General features: G+C 49.3%; 4 protein-coding genes across 4 annotated transcripts; all 4 read left to right on the top strand.

The window, feature by feature from the left end:
• Window positions 1-8,440: 8,440 nt before the first annotated feature.
• UCRPA7_6620 (putative polyketide synthase protein) lies at window positions 8,441-9,555 on the top strand (the record flags this gene model as incomplete). Its single annotated transcript, XM_007919157.1, has 3 exons — window positions 8,441-8,447; window positions 8,570-8,697; window positions 8,749-9,555. 3 exons carry the CDS (start codon window positions 8,441-8,443, stop codon window positions 9,553-9,555), a joined length of 942 nt encoding a protein of 313 aa, XP_007917348.1.
• A 4,153-nt stretch (window positions 9,556-13,708) lies between these two features.
• Window positions 13,709-14,818, top strand: UCRPA7_6619 (putative thioredoxin reductase protein; the record flags this gene model as incomplete). The annotated part of the gene is made up of 3 exons (XM_007919156.1): window positions 13,709-14,121; window positions 14,221-14,527; window positions 14,585-14,818. 3 exons carry the CDS (start codon window positions 13,709-13,711, stop codon window positions 14,816-14,818), a joined length of 954 nt encoding a protein of 317 aa, XP_007917347.1.
• Window positions 14,819-16,349: 1,531 nt separating this feature from the next.
• Window positions 16,350-17,261, top strand: UCRPA7_6618 (putative cytochrome p450 oxidoreductase protein; the record flags this gene model as incomplete). Its single annotated transcript, XM_007919155.1, has 1 exon — window positions 16,350-17,261. The coding sequence occupies one exon, from the start codon at window positions 16,350-16,352 to the stop codon at window positions 17,259-17,261; it is 912 nt and encodes a 303-aa protein (XP_007917346.1).
• A 4,356-nt stretch (window positions 17,262-21,617) lies between these two features.
• UCRPA7_6617 (putative o-methyltransferase protein) lies at window positions 21,618-22,928 on the top strand (the record flags this gene model as incomplete). The annotated part of the gene is made up of 1 exon (XM_007919154.1): window positions 21,618-22,928. The coding sequence occupies one exon, from the start codon at window positions 21,618-21,620 to the stop codon at window positions 22,926-22,928; it is 1,311 nt and encodes a 436-aa protein (XP_007917345.1).

Below are 22,928 nucleotides of genomic sequence, written 5' to 3'. Positions count from 1 at the left end.
CGCAGATTATCTCCAGCAGTCGCCAATGAACCCGAAGGCGTGCTGTCAAATTCAGCTGTTGTTGCTACCATGTGAAACTTGTCAGAGACATCAGAAGACACCGTTAAGTTCGATGTCTCATTGTCAGACAAGTCAAGTACGGAGTCAACAAGACCATCTTGATGGTTTGAGTCAAGCTGTAGAGCTGACAGAGTCTTCGAAGAGGAGGGCTGTGTGGACTCGGACCCTTGTGATGGCTGAGGTGCTAGACACTGACATGAATCCAGCACTTCTTCGATCGTCTCACTTCTCAGTATATCGTCTAAGGCCAAAGACACCTGACGTTCCCTACAACGTGCAGCAAATTGCAGGGCTGTGATAGAGTGACCACCAGAACCGATAAAGCTCTTTGCCTTATCTATCGCAGCCACAGGAAGATCCAACACTATGGCGAGCTCCTGGAGCGCTATCTGTCGTTCCATAATTATGTAGCACAGTGGTTTTCGCCAAAGACCTTTCTTGTCAAGAGTCATGGACCTGACCTCAACTTTATTATTCTATGGTAGGCCTAGTCACTAAGAAAATAAACTTGTGATGACAGCGATGTAGAAGGCTACCTGAGAGGAACGGCAAACCTTCAGCCTGCAACCTCAGTAATTTATCGCAAGTATGCTGCTCTTCACTAATTAGTTAACTACTGAGCAACCCATATGTCAAATGACCACAAGGGTACACTTCATTTTGCTCAGACAAGAAGCTCGCCGAGATTTCTGCAGATGCTCGATTTACCGGAGCTGCGGTGGTTCAGTGCGTAGCATTGAGCTCAGCTAGTATCCGCATCCACTCAACACTTGAGGCCGAATAGCTAAGCGGACCGCCAAACATGTCCGGGCTCGGAAAACAGTCTTCAAAGTAAGAAATTAGTCGAAGAAGCTAGCTAGTTTTTGGCTTTCAAGAAGTTGCTGGACATAGGAATAATGGCTTGGTTTTTTTGTGCCGAAAGGAAACCTCCTGCGGACTCAAATTCAGTACGGTCTCCTTCTTTTTTTTTTCTTTCTTTTTTTTTTAAAAAAGAAATTTCTTTTGCAAACACGGCATGGCGATCTGACGCGAAATCAATAACAGCATCCTGGACCAGTTCTGCATGACAACTGCTGTGAACTAGAAAGCCTTCTGGGATATCCGCATGAAACGAAGGCACCATTTCATGAATGTTAGTGTCTGAGTAGCTGAAAGACCCACGAGAGTGTACCATAATGGCGTCAGCCAACACCCCAATCGCCATTGTCGGCATGGCCTGTCGCTTTCCTGGGGATGCTACTACCCCGGAAAAGTTATGGGACTTGCTAGCCAGCGGCCGGAGTGCGTGGTCAAAGATACCTGAGTCCAGATTCACGAGTTTAGGGATACATCATCCGAATGGAGAGAGAGTTGGCTCTGTAAGTAACACAACTCTATTTCTGTTGACCAAACTAACAGGTTACTTCAAGTCTAATGTACAGGGCGGTCATTTTCTAGATCAAGATCCAGCCTCGTTCGATGCTCAGTTCTTCAACCTATCTGCAGAAGTGGCCAGTGTATGCCCTCGTTACCAGGCCACTCACGGTCCCTGACCATAGACTACTCTGACACTTCACACAGACCATGGACCCCCAGTTTAGGCTCACTTTAGAGGTTGTTTACGAAGCCATGGAAAGCGGTAAGCTTCGGAGTTAAGGTGCTCATCGGCGAGACAAGCTAATAGAAGGGCAGCTGGCATCACCATGGCCGATTTTGATGGCTCTGACACCTCTGTATATGCCGGGTGCATGCTTCGTGACTATCACGATACGTTAGCTAGGGACCCCGATTTGCTTCCGCGCTACTTCATGACCAGCAATGCCTCCACCATGGCATCCAACCGTGTCAGTCACTTTTATGGCTTGCATGGCCCTAGTATGACTGTGGACACTGGCTGCTCTACAACCCTCACTGCTCTTCATCTAGCATGTCAGAACTTGAAGTCGGGGGAATCAAGCACTTCCGTGGTTACTGGCGTGAATCTGATCTTGAATCCGGATTATTTTGTCACTATGTCGAGTATTGGGTGAGCAACATGATCTCCTGGGGTGTGATCACTGGGCATTAATGCAACACTAGATTCCTCTCTCCAGATGGCAAATCATATGCTTTCGATGACAGAGCAAACGGATATGGTCGAGGTGAGGGAGTAGCAGCCATCATTCTGAAGAGGCTTGACGATGCGGTTGCTGCAGGCGATCCAATCAGGGCTGTAATTCGGGCCACAGCATTGAATCAGGATGGGCGGACCACAACAATTACTACACCAAGCCAAAATGCCCAAAAGCAACTTATTGAGCATTGTTATTTGCAAGCCGGCATTAATCCACTGGAAACTGGTTACGTGGAAGCACATGGTACTGGCACATCGGTTGGTGATCCCATCGAGATAGGAGCAATCTCCGAAGCATTAGCTGGACCTTGTCGTACAAATTCGCCCTTGTTAGTCGGCTCGCTCAAGGCAGCAATTGGGCATACTGAAGCCGCAAGCGGTCTTGCAAGCGTCATAAAGGTCGCCGTGGGTCTTGAAAGGGGTCTGATTGCGCCTAACTGCGATTTTCAGAGCCCGAATGACAAACTGGATCTCACCGGACGGCATATAACGGTACGAGTTTCGGGACTTCTGGGCTGTCCTGGGATTTACTGACACTTCAGATTCCCCAAACTGTTCAGCCATGGCCGGTGATCGGCAGTGTTCGCCGGGCTTCAATTAACAATTTCGGTTTCGGAGGCGCGAATGCCCACGTAGTAATGGAAGAGTATTTGGCACACTCACAGTCTATGCCAAATGGCGCATCGGATGCCTCATTAACTCTCAGTGAAGCTGCCAAAGCATCTCTTATATCATCAAGCGAACGTCCTGTAATGTTCCATAAAGCCCAGAATACGGATGTCTCGAATGGAGACAATAGGGAAAGAGAGTTCATTGCTAGCACTAATGGACATGACGATGCACCATCCGAACTATTGACGAATGGAACAATTGCAAACGGACCGACAACAAGCGCGATCAGTTCATGCCAATCCAAGGTAAAAGACGGTTACAACAAGGATCAGACGAGTCAAGTATTTGTCATATATGGCAAGAATGAAGATGGCTGCAAACGGACGGTTGCGAATCTACGGGACTATGTGCTGTCATCAGACTTTGGCGGCTTTTCCCAACAGATACAAAACCTAGCTTACACTTTAGGAGAGCGGCGATCAACATTCCCCTGGATGATAACTGTATCTGCCAACAGGAGCATCAAAGATCTATCAGAGGCTCTGAATACCGAGAAGTCGGCTCCTGTGCGCCTCCCAGCTGCGACACCTCGCATAGGTTATGTGTTCAATGGGCAGGGAGCACAGTGGCCTGGAATGAGCAGGGAACTCATGAGCAATTACCCGGTATTCAGGGAGAGCATCGAGGCCTTGGATGGTTATATAAGAGACCTTGGTGCCCAATGGTCGCTAATAGGTAAGCACTGATTGGATTTGGGGTCTCGGGTGTGCTGACTGCTATGGTACAGACGAGCTCTCTCGAGATGACGAAACATCTAATATCCACAACCTTGTGTATAGTCTGCCGATGTGTAGTGCGATTCAAATTGCACTCGTGGACCTGCTCCGGTCCTGGGGAATAAGCCCCACCGCTGTTACTGGTCACTCGAGTGGTGAGGTAGCTGCCGCGTATGCTGCTGGCGCGCTAGACGCTCGCGCCGCTATCGCGATACCCTATCTTCGGGGTGCACTTTCTACCAAGACAGATAAGATCATTGGCAAGGGTGGAATGCTTGCTGTAGGCCTGGGACGGAAAGACGCTGGATCATACATGTCCCTAGTCACAGCAGGCAAGGTAACGGTGGCATGCGTCAACAGCCAGAATAGTGTTACTGCATCAGGCGACATTTCAGCGATCGAGGAATTGGAGCAGCTCCTAGCCGCTGACGGGGTTTTTTGCAGAAGATTGCGAATCAATGGTGCATTTCATTCTGACCACATGTCACCCATATCGGCAACTTACATGGCAGAACTCGAGCCTTTGCTGTATTCATGCGAGAAGCAGCATTCCGGTACAAGGGTGATCTTTTCATCTTCCATGACAGGCGATCGATTACAAGATCTGAGCGCACTCGCGAAGCCATCCTATTGGAATTCTAATATGCTTGGAGTCGTTGAATTCGAGTCCTCGTTTCGAAATATGTGCATCACCAACGAAGTAGGGGGACTTACCCCTACTTCGCAGGTCGATGCTGTCATCGAAGTTGGCCCACACGGATCACTCGGCGGACCCATACAAGATCTTCTGACATTGCCGGAATTTGAAGGGATTCCGATATCGTATCTGAACTGCCTTGTACGAAAGAAAAGCGCCGTATATACGATGCAGGCGCTCGCTTGCGATCTTCTTCGCAGAGGCTTCCCAGTTAATCTGAGAGCCGTCAATTTTCCAAGTGGGTTCAATGATGTCCAAGTACTCTGTGACTTGCCTCACTACCCTTGGAACCATTCCACTCGATTCTGGCTCGAGTCACGAGTGAATAAAGCCTGGCGGAATAGAAGCGACACCATTCACGACATCCTTGGCTCCTATCAATCAATTGCCAACTCATATTGTCCAACTTGGCGGAATATATTACGCACTTCCAACCTGCCCTGGCTTCGGGATCACATGGTAGGTCCAAACATTGTTTTCCCCGGCGCGGCATACATTTGCATGGCCATTGAAGGAGCGAAGTACCTTGGTCAGCGGAAAGCTTTTTCAGGGAACATCATTGGCTACTCGCTGAAAAGCATTCAGTTCATGAGTGCCTTAATCATTCCTGATGATTCGCAAGGGCGTGAAGTCCAACTCACAATGCGTCCATGCAACGAACGCTCCCTGGGCACTAGAGGATGGCAGGAGTTTTCTGTTTACTCCGTTTGTGAGAACAATCGTTGGACCCAACACTGCCAGGGTTTGATACAAGTCATCCAGAGCCAGCCAAGTCCTCACAGTTATAACTCCGCTACTCCAGTCAAACTCAATCTGGCGAAGCGGCGGTCGAACACTAAAGCGTACACGAAACAAGTTGACCCGGAAGACATTTGGACTGCAATGCGCTCTGTCGGCATCAATCACGGAGGCACATTCAGGAATTTGGATAAGGTCGTTGGCAACCGGTATGGAAGTGTCGCTACGTTCTCCATTGTAAATGTTTCGACCACCATGCCCACGAGACACGAGAGCGACTATACAATCCACCCGACAACTCTTGACTCCATAATCCAGAGCGCTTATACTGTTCTGCCGGGCTTGGGTTCGCATCTCACAACGCCCTTTTTGCCTCATTCAATCGAGCGTCTTGTCGTCGAAAGTCACATCAGCAGCTTAGCTGGCCATTCTTTTGAGACACACGTCGAAAGTCGAACACCACAGAATGTGCGTCGCTTCTCCACTGATTTGACAGTTTTCGACGCCTCTTCATCTTCAAATGCCGTGTTAGAGGTTCATGGCTTGACTTGTCAAAGTCTTAATGGTGGTAGTGGCGACCTAAGCCCCAACGGTAATAGTGACTCGCAATTGTACAGCACCTTCCGGTGGGGGTTAGATCTGTCTTTTCCCTTACCTGCTCACGCCTTAGATTACCTCAAGTATACTATTCAGGCTGAGGAGGTGAGTATGATGATGAAATTAAGACAGGCTGTGATATTCTATATTCAGGATGCCCTTACGGCTCTGACTGATGACGACCTCACGAAAATGGAGTGGCATCATGCCAAGCACTACCAGTGGATGAAGACGCAGATACACCTTGCCGCCGATAATAGACTCGCCAAAGACAGTTTGATCTGGCTAAATAAACCAACAACAGAGAGGCTCGAATTGCTGAAAGACGTAGCCGCCAGTAGCGTCAACGGCGAAATGCTGCAACGAGTAGGCCCTAGAATTCCAGAAATCCTCAAGGGGGAAACAACGACACTGGAGTTGATGCTTGAAGATGGATTACTCTATCGTTATTATAATAATGTTCTCAAGTTTGACCGGTCGACACACCAGATGGCACAATTGGTCAAGCTTCTAGCACACCAGAACCCCCGAGCTAACATCTTGGAAATCGGTGCTGGCACTGGTGGTGGCACCCAAGCTGTGCTCAATGCTCTTGGATGCGAGGACGCAGAGGGAGTTCAGTTCGATCATTATGACTTCACAGATGTTTCCCCGGGGTTCTTTGAGGCAGCTCGTAGGCGTTTCGAACCTTGGCAGCACCTTATGGCTTTCCGGAAGCTTGACATCGAGAATGATCCTTGTAAGCAAGGCTTTGAACAGCGGTCGTACGACATTATCATTGCGTGCTAGGTTCTTCACGCGACTAGAAATATGCAGAATACCATGACGAACGTTCGTCGCCTGCTGAAACTAGGTGGCAGGTTGGTTCTCATTGAGACGACTCAAGACTCATTGGATGTCTTTCTTTCCTTTGGCTTATTGCCGGGATGGTGGTTGAGTATGACATAATTCTCCCTTGCGCAGCATTATACGGCATATGGCTAACAATGTGCATCAAGGCGAGGAAGAAGAACGCAAGAGCTCTCCTTCGTTGACAACTTCCTCTTGGAACGGGTTACTCAACATGACAGGCTTTACTGGAATTGACCACGAGCTCAGGGATTGTGAAGACGAAGAGTTCTACAACTTTAGTGTCATCCTCACAACGGTAAATAGCGACCCACCTGTCTTTTCCTCCGATATATTGCTTGTCACTTTAGATCAATCACCTCCAATTACATGGCAACATGAGATTCAAGCATCTTTTACCATCTTGTGTGGATCTCCGCCCGCCATCGAGTCATTGAACTCTGCGCGTGTTCAAGGAAAATACTGCATCTTTCTTGGAGATCTTGAGCATACCAGCACTTTGATGAATCCGAACGAGAGTCGTTTTGCAGCCCTGAAGGCCATGCTTATTGACAGTGAAGGCGTATTGTGGGTTACTCGAGGTGGTGTCATGGAATCTGAGTATCCCGAAGCAGCTCTCAGTCACGGATTGCTTCGAACTTTGAAACACGAGTATCAACAGAAAAGGTACATCACCCTTGACGTTGACCCACAGCGGCTCCCATGGACGCCTGAGACAGCGGCGGCTATTGTTCAAGTCTTTTCCAAATCCTTCAGTGGCACCTCTACGTATTCGCATGACCGCGATATGGAGTATTGTGAGCGTCAAGGATTCATCCATATTCCTAGATTGTTCAGGAATCAAAGTTTGGTCGAGGCTTTCCACCGTGCGAGAGGCTCGTCGACAGAGACTAGCACGAGGGCTTTTTCTCAGACAGTAGCACCGGTACGGCTCCATATTGAGTCCCAGGGCCTTTTGGACACATTAACGTTCATTAAAGACTCTGAACTTTCCGAAGAGATCTTATCTGACTGCGTGGAACTGGAGCCTCGAGCTTTTGGGCTCAACTTTCGCGACATAATGGTGGCTATGGGCCAGATTGGCATTGACACTTTGAAAGCCTCGGAGTGTTCTGGGATCATTAGTAGACTTGGAAGAAATGCTGCCATGCAGGGTCTCAAAGTCGGCGACCGAGTGTGTGCATTAATTCAAGACCATTGGACAACGCGCCCTCAAACGCACTGGTCCGGTGTCGCAAAAATTTCTGATAATATAACATTTGAAACTGCGGCAGCTGTTCCCGTCGCATTCACCACTGCGTATATTTCCCTATTCGAAGTTGCCAAACTCCAAAAGGGGGAGTCAGTGTTGATCCACTCAGCTGCTGGTGGGCTAGGACAGGCTGCAATCAGGCTTTGTCAGAAAATAGGGGCAGACATATATGTCACTGTCGGCAGTCAGAAGAAACGAGACTTCATCATCGAAGAGTTCGCCATTGATGCGAGGAAAATATTTTCCAGTCGCGATGCGTCGTTCTCTTCTGCTATTATGGAAAGGACACATGGAAAGGGTGTCGACGTCGTGCTCAATGCTTTGGCGGGCTCGCTCTTGCAAGAGACCTTCAACGTGTTGGCAGATTTTGGACGATTTGTTGAATTGGGGAAGCGAGACTTTGAAGAGAACAGCCAGCTTGACATGGCAGCTTTCCGAAGAAATACGACATTCTTCTCTGTTGACCTGATATCCTGGGAATCTCGCAGGCAGGCAGCCGTAGGCCGAGCGATGAAAGAAGTCCTTCGACTTCTCGAGGGAGGATTCATCACTGCGCCGCAACCTGTCACGGTATATCCTATATCATCTGTTAAGGAAGCTTTCCGCTTCATGCAGACAGGACAGCACCTCGGGAAGATTGTCATTACTGTCAATGAGTCTGATTTGGTTCCGGTAAGACTGGCAAGCAGACATCATGTTTATGTGATGTTGTCAAACTAATAATTTGTAGGTCAAATTCGGGCCTGCTCGACCAGCCATTCATCGACATGGATCGTATGTCATTGCCGGCGGCATGGGAGGCATTGGAAGATCAATATGCGAATGGATCGTAGATCGCGGTGCTCAGCATATCATCGTCTTGTCTCGAAACGCGAAACTGGACAAATTTCTAATAGAGCTGAACGTCAACGTACGTGCTGTTCCATGCGATGTCTCGGACAAAGATAGTCTCGAGTCGGCTCTAGCCAGCTGCGCAGACATGCCTTCTGTGTGTGGCATCATACAGAGTGCGATGGTACTTCGGGTAAGAAATAGCATAATGAATGAAGATAGTGGAACATGCTAACATCTGCAGGATACGGTTTTTGAACAGATGACAGCAGAAGACTTCATCATGGCCACAAGGGCAAAGGTCATGGGAAGCTGGAATCTGCATCAACTCTGCCTCGATGTTGACTTCTTTATCATGCTATCCTCCGTGCTCGGCGTGACGGGGTCCCCAGCTCAGGCTAACTACACCGCCGCAGGAGCTTATCAAGATGCCCTTGCTCGCTTCCGAAAATCCAAAGGCCTCCCATCAACATGCATTGATCTTGGTGCTGTCCAGTCTGTGGGCTTTGTAGCAGGCAATCACCGCATCTCGGATAGGCTGGCGCAGAGCGGTGTGGGTAGGCTACAAGAAGGTGAAGTTCACAACATACTCGACAGCGTGATTGGCACTCACGGCGTGGATCAAGTTGTGACTGCTATCCAGTTTGACTCTATTGCTGAGTCCGGGGGCTCGGGCTGGTTGCAAGACAAACGCTTCGCTGCGATGCGTCCTCGAGATCGGTCAGCGTCTGAGCGCAGCAATGCCTCAACATCTTCGAAGACGAGCGTTAGCAAGCTTCAAAACCTCATTTCTGGCGACATGAACCAGTCTGAAGTGTCGCAAGTCATACTTGATGAACTGTCCAAGAAGATCATGGATATGTTTGGAACGCAAGAGGTCGACGTGTCCGGTGACTTGGCTATGCACGGAGTCGACTCGTTGGTTGCTATAGAGCTTCGGAACTGGATTGCCACGCAAGCGGGAATTGAGATCTCGGTTTTGGAGCTGATCCAGAGTCCATCGATAACACAAATCGCAGAACGCGTGACTAACCAACTTGGGTATACTTAAGGAAGGTGGCAGGTGGCAACATCAAGCAAACCAGAGCTCTCTGACACGAAGTCGCAAAACCGAAGCGACATATACAGACATAATCAATCAATGAGAGAAGGGAAAGATTGCTAAATATTTTGTCAAGTGTATTTTAGGACTTCTGACTTAGTTACAATGCCACTCTCAGTCATTATTTTCATGCATTCCCACTTCTTATAGTTGTTGTCCTATCCTTTAACTTTCTCAGCATGATTGTCAGTATCGTAGCAACGAGAAAAACTAGAGCTAGAGCCTTGTCTGTTAACACGGAGCATACCACGTGATCGCGTCTTGCTATTGAAAAACTCACGTAACCTTATTTTACCTAACTCCTATGATAAAGTTAGGCCGAACCTGATACAACATCACGACGTCGCCATAGCACGGCCAGTTAGTCAATGCCTTTTGGTACCCTAACGAGCATTGTGACGTAAAAGAGGTCTTCTGTTTCACGGAGCTCGTTCTTCGGGGAAAGCGATACGAACTGATGGCCACGGCTGTAAGCTCGGACTTCCCGATTGTCAGCGAGCTGGTGCTTCTCTCGGGCACAATCGCCGAACCACGAGTACATTCTTCCTAATGATGCACCTTCTAGCCGCAATAACGCAACTAAGCACGCTTGGCCTATGTTTTATGAGCTGGGACGGCGTTACGGCGGCGAACGGCTGAGCGAGCGATGCCGATCGATGTCGATGGATGATTCGATAGATCTCGACCCCAGCGAGGCCGCAAACTTCGAAGACATGGCCTCATGCCCAGCTATCTTCACAAAAAGTCTTATCAGAGACCTGGCCCCTTCAAGGCACTTATCTCTGCTCATCATCGTATCCAACTGCGTCGACTGACTCCTGTCAATAAGCAGTGTGATGATTTTATCATTGCCGCGCTCATCTGCACTTGCACAAGCTCATTGAAAATGGAGTAGAAAGACTGGACGAACGAAAACCCTACCAACCATGTACCAACCTGCCCTTGAGTAAGGGGATTTTGATCGAAGATCAAGTCCATACCAAAGCCTGTATTACAGATTTATTTCTACTTCTTGTAAACAACATAATTGCACATAATCTAGATGAAGTTGGTTCCAAAAGAATGCAAATACATCACAGCTATTGGATTACCAAATCATCAATTGAATCATTTCCACCTTGTGAAACTCACCAGGCTTTGTAACATCCACAGTATCAAGCCGTAGCCAGAAATCTTTATGGCTGATCTTGGAGGCCTGGCATACTGTATATAGGGTTCACAATCAACCCGAATAAGAAACTGCACGGCTCTCGTATAATTCTCCATAACATGCCAATATGCACCAAAGGTCTAACATCACTACCTCCAGGGACCACGAGGACTTGGAAGCCCAGTTGGAAGACGTGCCTACTACCCCCACCCAATCTTGCGTTGCCCAAAGAGGTACACCGGACGCAGCAAAATTCAATACGGGCACCGACATGTGGACCATCAATTGTCACCAAAATTTTGTCCGCGCACTAGACCAGTGGGTTGAAATAGTCCTAGCTCCAGGCCAAAGTCTCGCCTCCCCGCCAAGTCCTCTTCCACCTCATTAGTCGTTTGTTGCAGCCTTTATTCCCCATTGACCTGGCTCACAGGCGCTACCTACGGCTTTGTACCTTACTATATGCATTGTTTGTAGCCTGAGGCTGACGAGAAATTATCGAGGAGATAGGTACGTAACATACTAACGCCATTTCAAAGTTTTCTCAAGATAGACATCAATAAGGCAGACAGCATGCCTCAAGATGCCATTTGGTACCTGGCATATGGGTCGAACATGAAGTCTTCCACGATGAAGTGCCGGGGGATAGACGTACTAGACACGAAGACGGTCAAGGTCCCATCGTACGTCCTGACTTTTGATGTGTTTGGCCTTGCCTACTCGGAGCCTTCCATGGCGAGCATTGCACGCTACACCCGTGCTCCGCCGTCCGGCCGAGACGATGAGCCGCATGACGTGCCCGATGCCCACGGCATCGCGTATCGAATAACGCCGGCAGATCTGGCCCGGGTCATTGCGACAGAGGGGGGCGGCGTCGCATACAATGAGGTTGTAGTTGAAGGGGTCTGTCTGGATGGCGACGGATATGTACTCCTCATGCACACTCTGGTCGCGAAGTACCCACGTCGACCCAATGCCGCACCGAGTTACCGTTATTTGGTGCGTGAATAGCATTTCTGGCTTGACAATTGAATCGATAGAAGGCTGATCAAGGTGCGTTGGGGATTAGCGACTGCTCCAAGAAGGTGCGAAGGAACACAACTTACCAGCCAAATACCGAACGTATTTGCAAGATCTCCCATACTTCTCTCCGAGCAGCCAGCAATCGTTCCGCATCGGTGCGTTTCTATTTCTCGGCGTAGCAAGAAGAGTAGAGCAATTTCTCGCGAGAAGAGTCAAGAACTCCATAAAGACTGATGGTCATTGCCCTGAATGGTATGGTACTCTGGTATATATCGCCTACAATTCTATGTGGTGGTGGCATGATTACGTATTTGCCCCCATCTTTGGTCCCGGAAACGGAACACTACTTAGGTATGGCCATTTGAAGTTGGTAGATTGACTAAATGTTTAATTGGAAACTATGCAACTAATCACTCCTGAAAAAAAATACCATGGCTAGGTTTCGATGTTTTGTGTCAAAACGTGGAATCCTCCGTACCGCCTGTGTATAGTGCTTAACGACACTCCACGGAAGCGGGTATGTTGGGTTATGCTCGATCCTTTGAATAAGATCCTCTAGTATCATCCCCGAGATCATGAACGTGAAGCATAATAGACCAAAAAGTAGTACCAATAGCGTACCCCGAGGCAAAACAAGGAGGATGTGAAAGTGGCCAGAAAGAACAAATGAGAGGGTAGTGATGGTGCTGCGCCCTGCATGGGTAGACGGCGGCATTGATGCTAGAACTTGCTGTAGTGAATCACGCACTTAGTGACGACTTAGACTCGCTCATATAGTGCGCTCAGACATCCTTGAAATAGCGCCGTGACGTAAAATTGTCGGTATAGCTTCTGTACATAGAAGGCCATTGCTTGACCTCGCTTTTCCCTAGTCCGACGAAGACAACAGAGAAAGTGCAGTACTAGATTATCATCCTTCTAATCAAGAACCAAGCCATCAAAGTGTCTAGTAACCGGCTTATGAGGCCTTGCCTTTGTCGTGACTGGATGGGAGTTCAATGACATCCATAATCGTTCCTTCCCTTGCCTCAGCCTTCGGCTATCTTTGGCGTCTACGGCTTACTGATAATAAGATTCATGAACTGTTACTGAATCACTATGGTGGCGCAATATCAAATGAGAAAAGCGGGGTTTGACAGGATGTCATTACGCTTGGGTAGAGATTTGATCTCAGGGTCCGCTCCGATACCCCAAAAGCTCTAGAGAGCACCGATTGTAAAGACGATCCTCTTTAAGAGCCTGAGTCACCGAGATGAGGCTTTCTCTTACTCATCTCACGACGTATGTCTACATCGTCGAGCGGATGCAACCACAGGAAATTGAAACAGTGGTACACATTGACCTATACGCACACGACAAATCCCAGATACAGCATCAGCTATAGAGTGAAGGCCGATGTAGTCTGGATATTGATCCGGCTCAAATAGAGTGGAACGGGTGGGGCGGCTTGTCGAAAGATAGGCGCTGATCATATTGAGGTGGTGATGATGACTGATTGGAGAGCCGTGCACCCAGCGGCCCGCGCGCCATGGAGGAGATTTTGGGGTGATAGAAAGCACATATGGCTGAAAGGTGGCTTTGGATGACTTGTCGGCTGTGGCATATCTGGTGTGGTACATCGCATTCCCACTGTAAGTTATGGTCATAAACTGTGCCATCTGGAACGTGATGAGCTGATCAGATTGCGGGTTGGCTGCATCCAGGTCAGTTGGCAGGCAGCGGGTGGTGTTCGGCAACCGGCTGAGTCTCACGCGGTACCGATTCGGAATGCGAAGTGTCAGCCCAGTGAAACGGCGGCCGAACATCACCGCAGGCGACGATAAACAGAACAAAGCATCTTGACACTTGATTTTTCTTCTTCTGGATTTCTGACCCTGAATTCGGACATCTGGAAAGCGATAGTGTCAAATACACCAAATGATAGCAATCATCATGTCTGCCCAGGATTCAAGTAAGCAGGATATCGACTGCCTCATTATTGGTGGCGGACCGGCTGGATTGTCGGTGGCCACGGCTCTTGCTCGCCAGCTGTATCAGGCCGTTGTGTTTGATTCGGGTAGATACAGGAACGAAGCAGCGTCGCACATGCACAACGTTGCTACATGGGATCACCGCTCCCCATCCGAGTATCGCGAAACAGCTAGAAAGGATATCTTGGATCGGTACGACACTATACACTTTGAAAACACGGAGATAGTCAGCGTGGAGCGTATAGCGTCCGGCCACTTCGCAGCCAAAGACGCAACAGGAAGATCCTGGGTAGGAAAGAAACTCGTCCTGGCCACTGGCTCACGCGATGTCTTTCCCGACACTCCGGGATATGCCGATTGCTGGGCAACTGGAATGTGAGTCTCTCTGCGCATGGTTCCCGGCAGCCGAGGATACGGTAATGCTTCAATGTGGGTCAAAAGCCAAGACTAATTGTCTGTCATCCTGTTCACCAGATTCGGATGCCTCTTTTGCCACGGCTACGAAGATCGTGGGGCAAAGTCTGCAGGTGTTCTCGCAACTGGAGAGAACATCGCTCTGGGACCAACGATTGTTGTCGCGCGTATGGCCAAACGTCTTGCCGAGGATGTGGTTATCTACACGGACGGAGATGAAGCACTTGCCGACGAATATCGCCGAGTTCTTTCAAAATCACACATCATCGTCGACGCGCGTCCTATCGCAAGCTTGGAGAAAGAGAAGCTGGGAGCAAACGTTACAGTTCATTTCAAAGATCAAAGCAAGAAGACCGAAGGATTTTTAGTAAGTGCTGCACAGCAATAAGATAAGATTCATGTCTGAGCTGATCAAAACGGTTAGGTTCATCGGCCAAAGATGGAGCTCACGGGGCCGTTTGCTCGTCAATTGGGATTGGAACTGACCGCGACTGGAGATATCAAGGTAACAGAACCCATGTACTCAACCAGTGTTCCAGGAGTATTTGCCGCTGGAGACTGTGCTACGCAGATGAAAGCGGTCGTGCAAGCCATGGCCACAGGCGCATTTTGCGCGGGTGGCGTCAGCGCAGCACTCACCTCAGAGATGTATGGCTGAATGACCATCATATCACTAGTGAATCAACGTCGGTACGTCAGGCAGGTAATGCTGTAGCGACAGGGTTAGGATTACCTGATTGAAAAGCCAAAAGCTTCGGCCCGTAATCTCACTATAATCTCACTGCAATAGCTTAAGTTCACTATTAGTAAAATTTCAAGCTCTCCCTCTCGTCCAGACTACAATGAAGAAAATCATGACCTAGATCGATCATGACGACCAGTAAGAGTAACTATAGGTGGATAATAGGGCTGAACAGCTCATTTGACGCAAGACATTTCTCAGTGTCGGTAGCCTTACCACGAGACCCTTCAGAACGTCACTTTAGCTTGCTTCCTAGGTCAACCTTTGGCAAGCTCTTTGTCGTAACATGAGACCACGTTGCTTCAATGCTGACTGCCGATCAAGACGAAAAGGTGGCCCATTATTGAACCTAACTATGATGGCCTCTGCTTTCAGAATCTTCAATCTGCCAGGGCGCTTTTTTGTATTACCAACTACAGTTCAGTGAATCGTTGTGAATTTCACTTATTCTTCTTCTGTTCGGAGTCCGTACAACTTGGCCAATTCCGTTAAATTCACTGATATCGTTTGATCCACTTGGCCTGAGATGATCGGCGTATAGCATTTGTCAGAATTCCACTTGGAAGACTAGTAAGATGTTGTCATGGCTGAACCGTCATAAACGGTAATTATTGTGCATTAGCTACTCCCCAGCTGTTCCCAATTGATCAGAGCTCTTGAAGACAAGACTTCACATTGGTATCAGAACTCATCGACAAAGTGTACAAAGCTACTAGTCATGAATTTCATCTCCTTCGCACTCTACCTGCTTGCTTTCACGTCATTCATCTTTCTCCTCGCCCTCGTAGAAAAACATCTCGGTCCAAGCTGCCTACCTAAAGAGATTGTCGATACTCTTTCGTTTGTCATCGATGTACGCGTCCTAGAAGTAGCAGAGGGATTATGATTTGTCTGACTAATTTGGTAAACAGCATTACCTCCACTACACATTGCCAATCAGACACCGTGATGGGAGTCATTACTTGCCGAGTTGTCCATACCGCTGGCCAAATGGCCAGGGAGATGCGGCAAAATTCTTGAACGGGGTTGCTAACTCTGCCGAATGGAAAAAGAAATATGGCAACATTTACCGCATCTGGTCAGGCACGAAGCCCGAGATGTGACCTACCCCTTTCCTCTTGAGGTGCGTTCATGTTGCTAACAGTCCGGTAGTGTGCTCACACAGCCGCACCAGCTCTCGGTAGTCTTCCGAGACTCGAACAAGCACATAAAAGCTACCGCCAATAACTCTGGGGAGTACATGAACCGCTTGCTGGGGCACTGTGTGGGACTGATCAGCGGGAATGACTGGCGGCGCGTGAGATCAATCGCAGAGATACCTTTTGGGCACCAATCAACATCGAAAAGAGTTGCGCAATTCCAGCGGCATATCAACGAACACTTCCAGAGATTGCACGCCGCGGGTAATCTTGACAGGCAGTTGCTGCATCCCGCAGATGACATGAAGATGCTCCCATTCTGGGTGGTATGCGAGATATTCTATGGTCGGTTGCCCACGCCGTTACTTCAGGAGCTCAGTGATCTTGCCCCGCTGCGAGAGCGCATATTCCGATATGTCATCCAGGGTGGGATAATGCGCTTTTCCTTGTCCCAATGGCTTCCTACCCAAGCCAATGCCGAGCTACGAGAATTTCAAAGTCGGTGGAGTGCCTTCAACAATGCGGCCTGGGCCCACGCCCTGGAGCAAAGTCCATCTGCTCCTATTGTCCAGCTATACGAGGCCACAATGCGCGGGGACATGACAAAGGATGAATTGCTGCAGACGCTCGACGAGTCTATGTATGCGAACCTCGACGTCACCACTGGTGGTCTATCGTGGAATTTTGTCTTCTTAGCCGCTCACCCAGATGTCCAGAAGCGAGTGTGTTCCGAGGTACAAACCGCCGTGCAGGAAAATCGATTGCACTCTTATCTGCTGAGTGAGAGCACATATCTTGCAGCGTGTGTGCTCGAGTCCAGTCGACTGAAACCCCTCGCCGCCTTCAGTGTGCCTCAAGCGGCACCGTCCGATCGCGAAGTAGATGGTTACATTATTCCCAGAGGCACCAATTACGTTGTTGATGCCTATGCTCTGAATATCCAGAGCGATACGTGGGCCCCGGACAACGCTGCATATAGACCCGATAGGTTTCTGGGTCGTCGCAACACGGACCTGCGATACCGCTTTTGGCGGTTCGGGTTCGGCCCGCGGCAGTGCATGGGCAAGTATGTTGCAGATCTTATCATTCGGCAGACTATGGCACATCTGGTACTGAACTACGAGCTCGGCTGGCAGAAGAAGGAGGATTGGAGCCGCAACCAGGAGAGCTGGATAACGCACCCTGATTTTCTGCTACGGTGCGTAAAGAAGGCTGTGTAAATATGTGATATGCCTAGAGACTAGATCATGTGCCTGCGTATAGAGGCAATATCAACGACTTTTCAAGGTACATAACATCCCGAGATAAATACCATCTGCGTCACTACGAGGTGCATTCCCAATTGTGCGCCTCTCATCAATACATGTCTACGTCATCCCTTCCGCGCAAGTCTCTTATTGACATCAACATGGATTTGATGCGCTGCTTTAGGCCATCACACAGTCTCTGACGAGAGGTACTCTGTGATCTACGGTCAGTGCTCAAGACGGGCTTGTCGCGTATGATCTCAATCAACTGCAAGAATCGCCGCAGCTCGCCTGAGAAGACATGCTGCCATATGAGACTTGCTTCCTCCGGATCAGCTTGGAAGTTACCTAGGGTAAGACTGGGATATCTAGCGGGTGGTGACTTGCTTTGGCAACTGGTGTTGCCGGCTGATGTTGCTTCCTTCTCGCCATGCGAAACCCTGTCGATTTCAGGCATAAACGCCAGAACGCTGGATTCGAATAGCAGAGTAATCTGCTCCGCTGCAGTTAGAACAAGCATAGGCCCGGCTGTGCCTCGACAGAACCAGTCTAATTGGATCGAAATGGCCAGTTCTTCTGCGCAACTTTTGCTAATCTGCATGACTTCGTCGACTGAAGGAACGCGGTGATGAAGCTGTTCTTCCAGGCGTGTTATCATCCGGAGACATCCTTGCAGACTCTCTGCGCACTTTTCCGGTATGCTACTTTGATCCTGATGTCTTTCTTTTGGCGAGTATTGCGGAGATGACTGTTGAACTGCCGTCGATGTGTCGCCTCCCAGGGCTTCTATCTGGCTGTGATCTGTCTCCAAATCATCAAGGCCAAACAAAGACTCAGATTGGTCAATACACGACGAGATAAAGGCCTCCAGCTCGTCAGTAAGCGGCCCCTGCAGCAGCATCGAATCGTGTGAGAAGTCATGAGCCGAGAGTGCGGGTGATTGAGTGTTTGCTAGCTGGAGGGGGCTCTGCTCTGTCCAGTCCAGCAGCGGGGCAGCTTCTGATCGTGACAACCCTACAGAACTGGAGGATAGAGTAGGGACTGGGCCGACACCCTTCTGTTGTGGCTCGTGATCTTGATTGTGCTCAGATAGGTTGGATCTCGGCCGTCGGCGTCTCCTGACGGGAGAGCACTTGCCGACCATTGATATGCCGAAATGACACTTGAGCCCAAGATTGCGACATCGAACGCAACCGGTTTTCTCGCCACTACATTTGACCTATAACATTGGTCCTGTCAGTGTCCAGAGTTCTGAAGGGAAATGGTTAAACATCCGACCTTGGATGCGTGGCACTCAGTACAAGCAGAGCGTAATCTTGGAGCAGCCTGAGCCGCCATGACCACCAGCTGATCACGGCATCTAGGAACTCTCCATTGTTGCAATACTTGACTTTCTATTTAGATTTGGAGACCGTGTAGTAGCCGCGCGAAGCGCTTCTCATCAGTCGCCCTATAGGTGCATCCTAAATTTACCCTGTCGAGTCGACCATCAGTCTAAATTCAATTCAGTTACGCTACCACGAATCCTTCATTTTGGTTTCCAGACTACAGCTGCTTGGTTGCAGGACGTGAAATCCCTAAGCAGAACGTCGCAAAGCCATTTCCAAATAAAATGAACTCGCCTCGAGCCTTAGTCGGGTACTTGGCCCATCAAGGTTTCTCCCTGCCATCAAGGTGTCACCGGTCAGACTAGACTCCCATCCTCATCAACGCATACTATGGTACAAGTCACAAATCATGATTTGGCAGCTTCACCCCCACTTGATTATGCGGAATCCTTGAGCTCGAGCTTCCTTTCTCGTAGTCGGGGTGGACCGTCAAGCTCACGGGAAGCTTGGAGGAACGCCCAGAACCATGAAAGACATGACAGTCATTAATTAGCTCATACAAATCCTATCTTTAGAAGAAATATGCATCAGTTGGTATCTGTCTTGTGAATCCTTGTGCCAGAACAATAGCTGTTGATAAATAAGTAGATCTGGTAATGTCAAAACTATCACGTACCCCGTTACCTAGTTACGGCCTGCATTACACACTATGACATTGGCTGAAAACAAGGTACCTGGGTTAGTTGATTGAACTGGGTTAAGTCTCAGGCCTGGCCTTGTTAACATTACTTGTGAGTTGCGAGGCCACGCAAAAGCCATCTTTGCATTTTCAGCATGGGGGAAGGCCATCTGCAAAGTGCGCAACGACTGCTTAGCGAAACCCCTTTGATTGGTGAGTATCGCCAATCTCTCCTGCGACAGACAAGCACTTACCATGTGAGTCAAGACGGGCACAATGATTTCCCCTATATGTTGCGCGGTTGGTATGGCAATGATCTCAATAGCCCATCCTTCAACGTAACACAAATGAGTGTTGGGCAGACAGACCTGACGCGTCTACGAAAGGGATTGGTTGGGGGTCAATTCTGGTCTGCCTTCGTTCCCGAGTATGTGCTACCGCCAGCAACTTTTAGAATTTGAATCCATGAATATGCTAATGGCATGCCCTTGCTCACGGCCGACAGTACTAATATTCCGAATGGGACACCTGATTTGAAAGTTCTCTATGACACTCTACAGCAGATTGATATCATCCACCAACTTATTGAGGCCTCTCCTACAGTATTGGGGTTTGCAGACAGTGCTCGTTCGGTTCGAGATGTGTATAAATCTGGCCGTATTGCAAGTCTGATTGGCATAGAAGGACTGCATCAGATGTGTGGGAGTGCCAGCGTACTACGCCAGCTTTATCGTCTGGGTGTGCGATACATCACGCTCTGTCATGACCGTAACAACCAATATGTGGACTCTGCGGTATATTCTTTTGTCATCAAGAGACCTGACTGCAGCTTAGCATCACTGACGAATCTGCAGACAGATTTGTCTCCTCGGCATCTGGGCCTATCTCCGGCAGGGAAGGATGTTGTTCAAGAGATGCAACGTCTGGGGATGTGAGTTTTCTTTCTCGTATGTTTTCGGGCGGCGAAGAGCGCTTATCATATCATCCAGCATGGTAGACCTCTCACATACAAGTCATGAAGCCCAACGGCAGGTCTTGAGGATCGCAAAAGCACCAGTCATCTTCTCACATTCTTCTTGGTAAGACGTTACTTCTCTGTACGGATCAAGGACTCGTTGACACAATTCAAGCTTCGGGCTTCGTAAGCATAGTCGCAATGCCCCGGACGATGTTCTTGGGGCATTGCGGGACAATGGCGGCATAATCATGATTTGCTTCTTGCCTTCCCTGTGTGGGCTTGATGCCAATGAAATAACGGGCCGCGAAGCTCGTGAAGCATCAGTCGCCACAATAGCTGAGCATATCATATACGCCGGGACTATGATTGGGTATGAACATGTGGGGATTGGCTCTGACTTTGACGGAATGCTTCAAGGGCCAGTGGATTTAGATGATGTCTCGGCCTACCCAATGCTGGTAGCTGAGCTCCTTCTCCGAGGGGTATCAGAGCCAGATGTGCGGCTGATCCTCGGGGAGAATGTGCTCCGTGTACTTGGCGAAGTCGAGAGGTATGCTGCCGAACAGCGTCATATCGGAGCAAGACAGCTGTGTGACCACATTGGACCTGTGTGGACGGAGCCGCAAAGAAAGATGTTGACTGACAAGGGTGCCGAGCGGTCCGCTAAGCATCGGCAGCCGTAATTAAGCCGGGCTCCCGGCCCACTTCAGAATAACAAGGTGGTATCTCTACCTCACTCGAGTTTGGGCCTCGCTCAGGCTTAGTCCGGCTGGCACTGGCGGACCGAAAATACTCATCAGGGAAAGAGAAGGGATGATTCATTGCCGAAATGGCACTGCTGACGAGTTGGAAGCTGCATCTTGCTGATGCAGCAGAACCGAGTATGAAATCCTCCGTCGTCTGATGAACGGATCCGCCACATCTTGACATGCAAGCCACCTCTGGCTGGAGCTGTGCAGCAGTTAATGAGTTTCTAATGTAGATAGTTTAAGCTAATTAACTTAACATATGATTGCATTTGTCTCCCAGCCTGGTCTGGTCTTACCATTCTTACCACGAGTCGTTGTCAGTAAGTACAATGTTGCTTACCCACATAGTAGGCAGATAATCATTACCGAGTACCTAAATAGACAGAAACCTGGTGTATCCGCGTTGATTACTTGATTACCGCTGACACAGCAGTGGGGTTAGTTCCAAAGTTGTGCTGGCGTGTCGAGTGGTTGTCAAACTCAGGAACTCGGTGCCACAGCAATCAAGTAGTTGAGTTGAGTTGATCTTAGATCTTAGATCTAAGATCCGAGATTGAAACACTGCTCCAACGCAGCTAGCGGAAAAAAAAAAAAGAAACGAAGAAGAAACAGATAATGGCCTCACCACACGGAGAAGCTTTAGACGAGAAGTCGACTCTCGTCAACCACAGCGATGCCCCCAACGCCGCCACACGCTGGGTCTTGTGTAACTTGATCCAGCAACTGCGCTTCTCCAAAGAACAGCTATCCGCAAGCAGCATCAGTACTACTGTAGCCGAGAACCTGTACGGCACCAAGGAGGGTCAGCTCCCTCACAAAGAGCTTGTCGGGCTTGCGGCAGATGCTGTCGACTTGTTGCACGATATCCAGAGGAGACTGGAGCCAAGCCATTTGACTCTGGCAGACCACTTCTTCGGCTACATGAACGCCAAGTGCCTTGTCGCTGCCGTCGAGCTCGGCATTCCGGACGCATTGAAAAAGCAACCTCTCACCATTGATCAGCTAGCAGCCACTGTGCAAGCTCGCCCAGATAGGACTGCGCAAGTGATGCGCGCTCTGTATAACAATGGCATTTTCCAATATGACCACCAGTCGAATGTGTTCTCCAATAATGCGGCTTCCGAAATGCTGACGTCGGATCATTGGACTCAGTGGCGCAACTGGGTCGATCTCTACGGGAACGAGTTTTACGACATTGCTCGCGGCATTCCGGCCTCGCTCAAAGCAGACACGAAACGAAGTGCTGCGCAACACAACTATGATACGGACGATGACATGTTCACATACTTCCAGAAGCAAGGCTGGGTACCGCGGCTGCATCGCACACTTGGAGGAGGAGCAACTGCACAGGCACCTGGTATTCTTGCCGACTATCCCTGGCACGAGATCGCAGACCAGACTGTGATTGACATTGGAGGCGGAGGCGGAGCACTGATAGCCGCACTCCTGAGGAATCATGACACGATGCGCGGTGGCGTCTTTGACCTCATCAAGGTGATTGAACACATCCGGCCATTCTTCAATCCAGGGGGCATGTATGAGGATGTCTGCAATCGCGTCCCATCCGAGAACCTGATTGCTGGCAATTTTCTTGAGGAAGTGCCCGCATATCACGTCTACACGATGAAGTGGTGTCTTCATGACTGGAACGATGCGGACGCCATCAAAGTACTGTGTAATATTCGCCGAGCAATTCTCGGAGGGGAAAAGTCGCGCCTGATTGTTCTCGAGTCTGTGAGAGCAGACGGAGCGATGGGGAGGCTATCGCGATACGGAGACATCAACATGATGATGACAGCCAAGGGTCAAGAGCGCAGCGAGAAGGAGTGGCGATTTTTAGCGGAAAGTTCTGGCTGGGCCGTCTCCCAGATCTACCCATTGAGAAATGCATGGGTGAGCGCCATCGAATTTCGCCCGAGCCATTAG

This window comes from Phaeoacremonium minimum, assembly GCF_000392275.1.
Source record: "Phaeoacremonium minimum UCRPA7 unplaced genomic scaffold PA7_03_scaffold_480, whole genome shotgun sequence".
Taxonomy (NCBI): domain Eukaryota; kingdom Fungi; phylum Ascomycota; class Sordariomycetes; order Togniniales; family Togniniaceae; genus Phaeoacremonium; species Phaeoacremonium minimum.
Note: the sequence above shows the minus strand (reverse complement) of the source record. Positions and strands in the feature narration are given on the sequence as shown.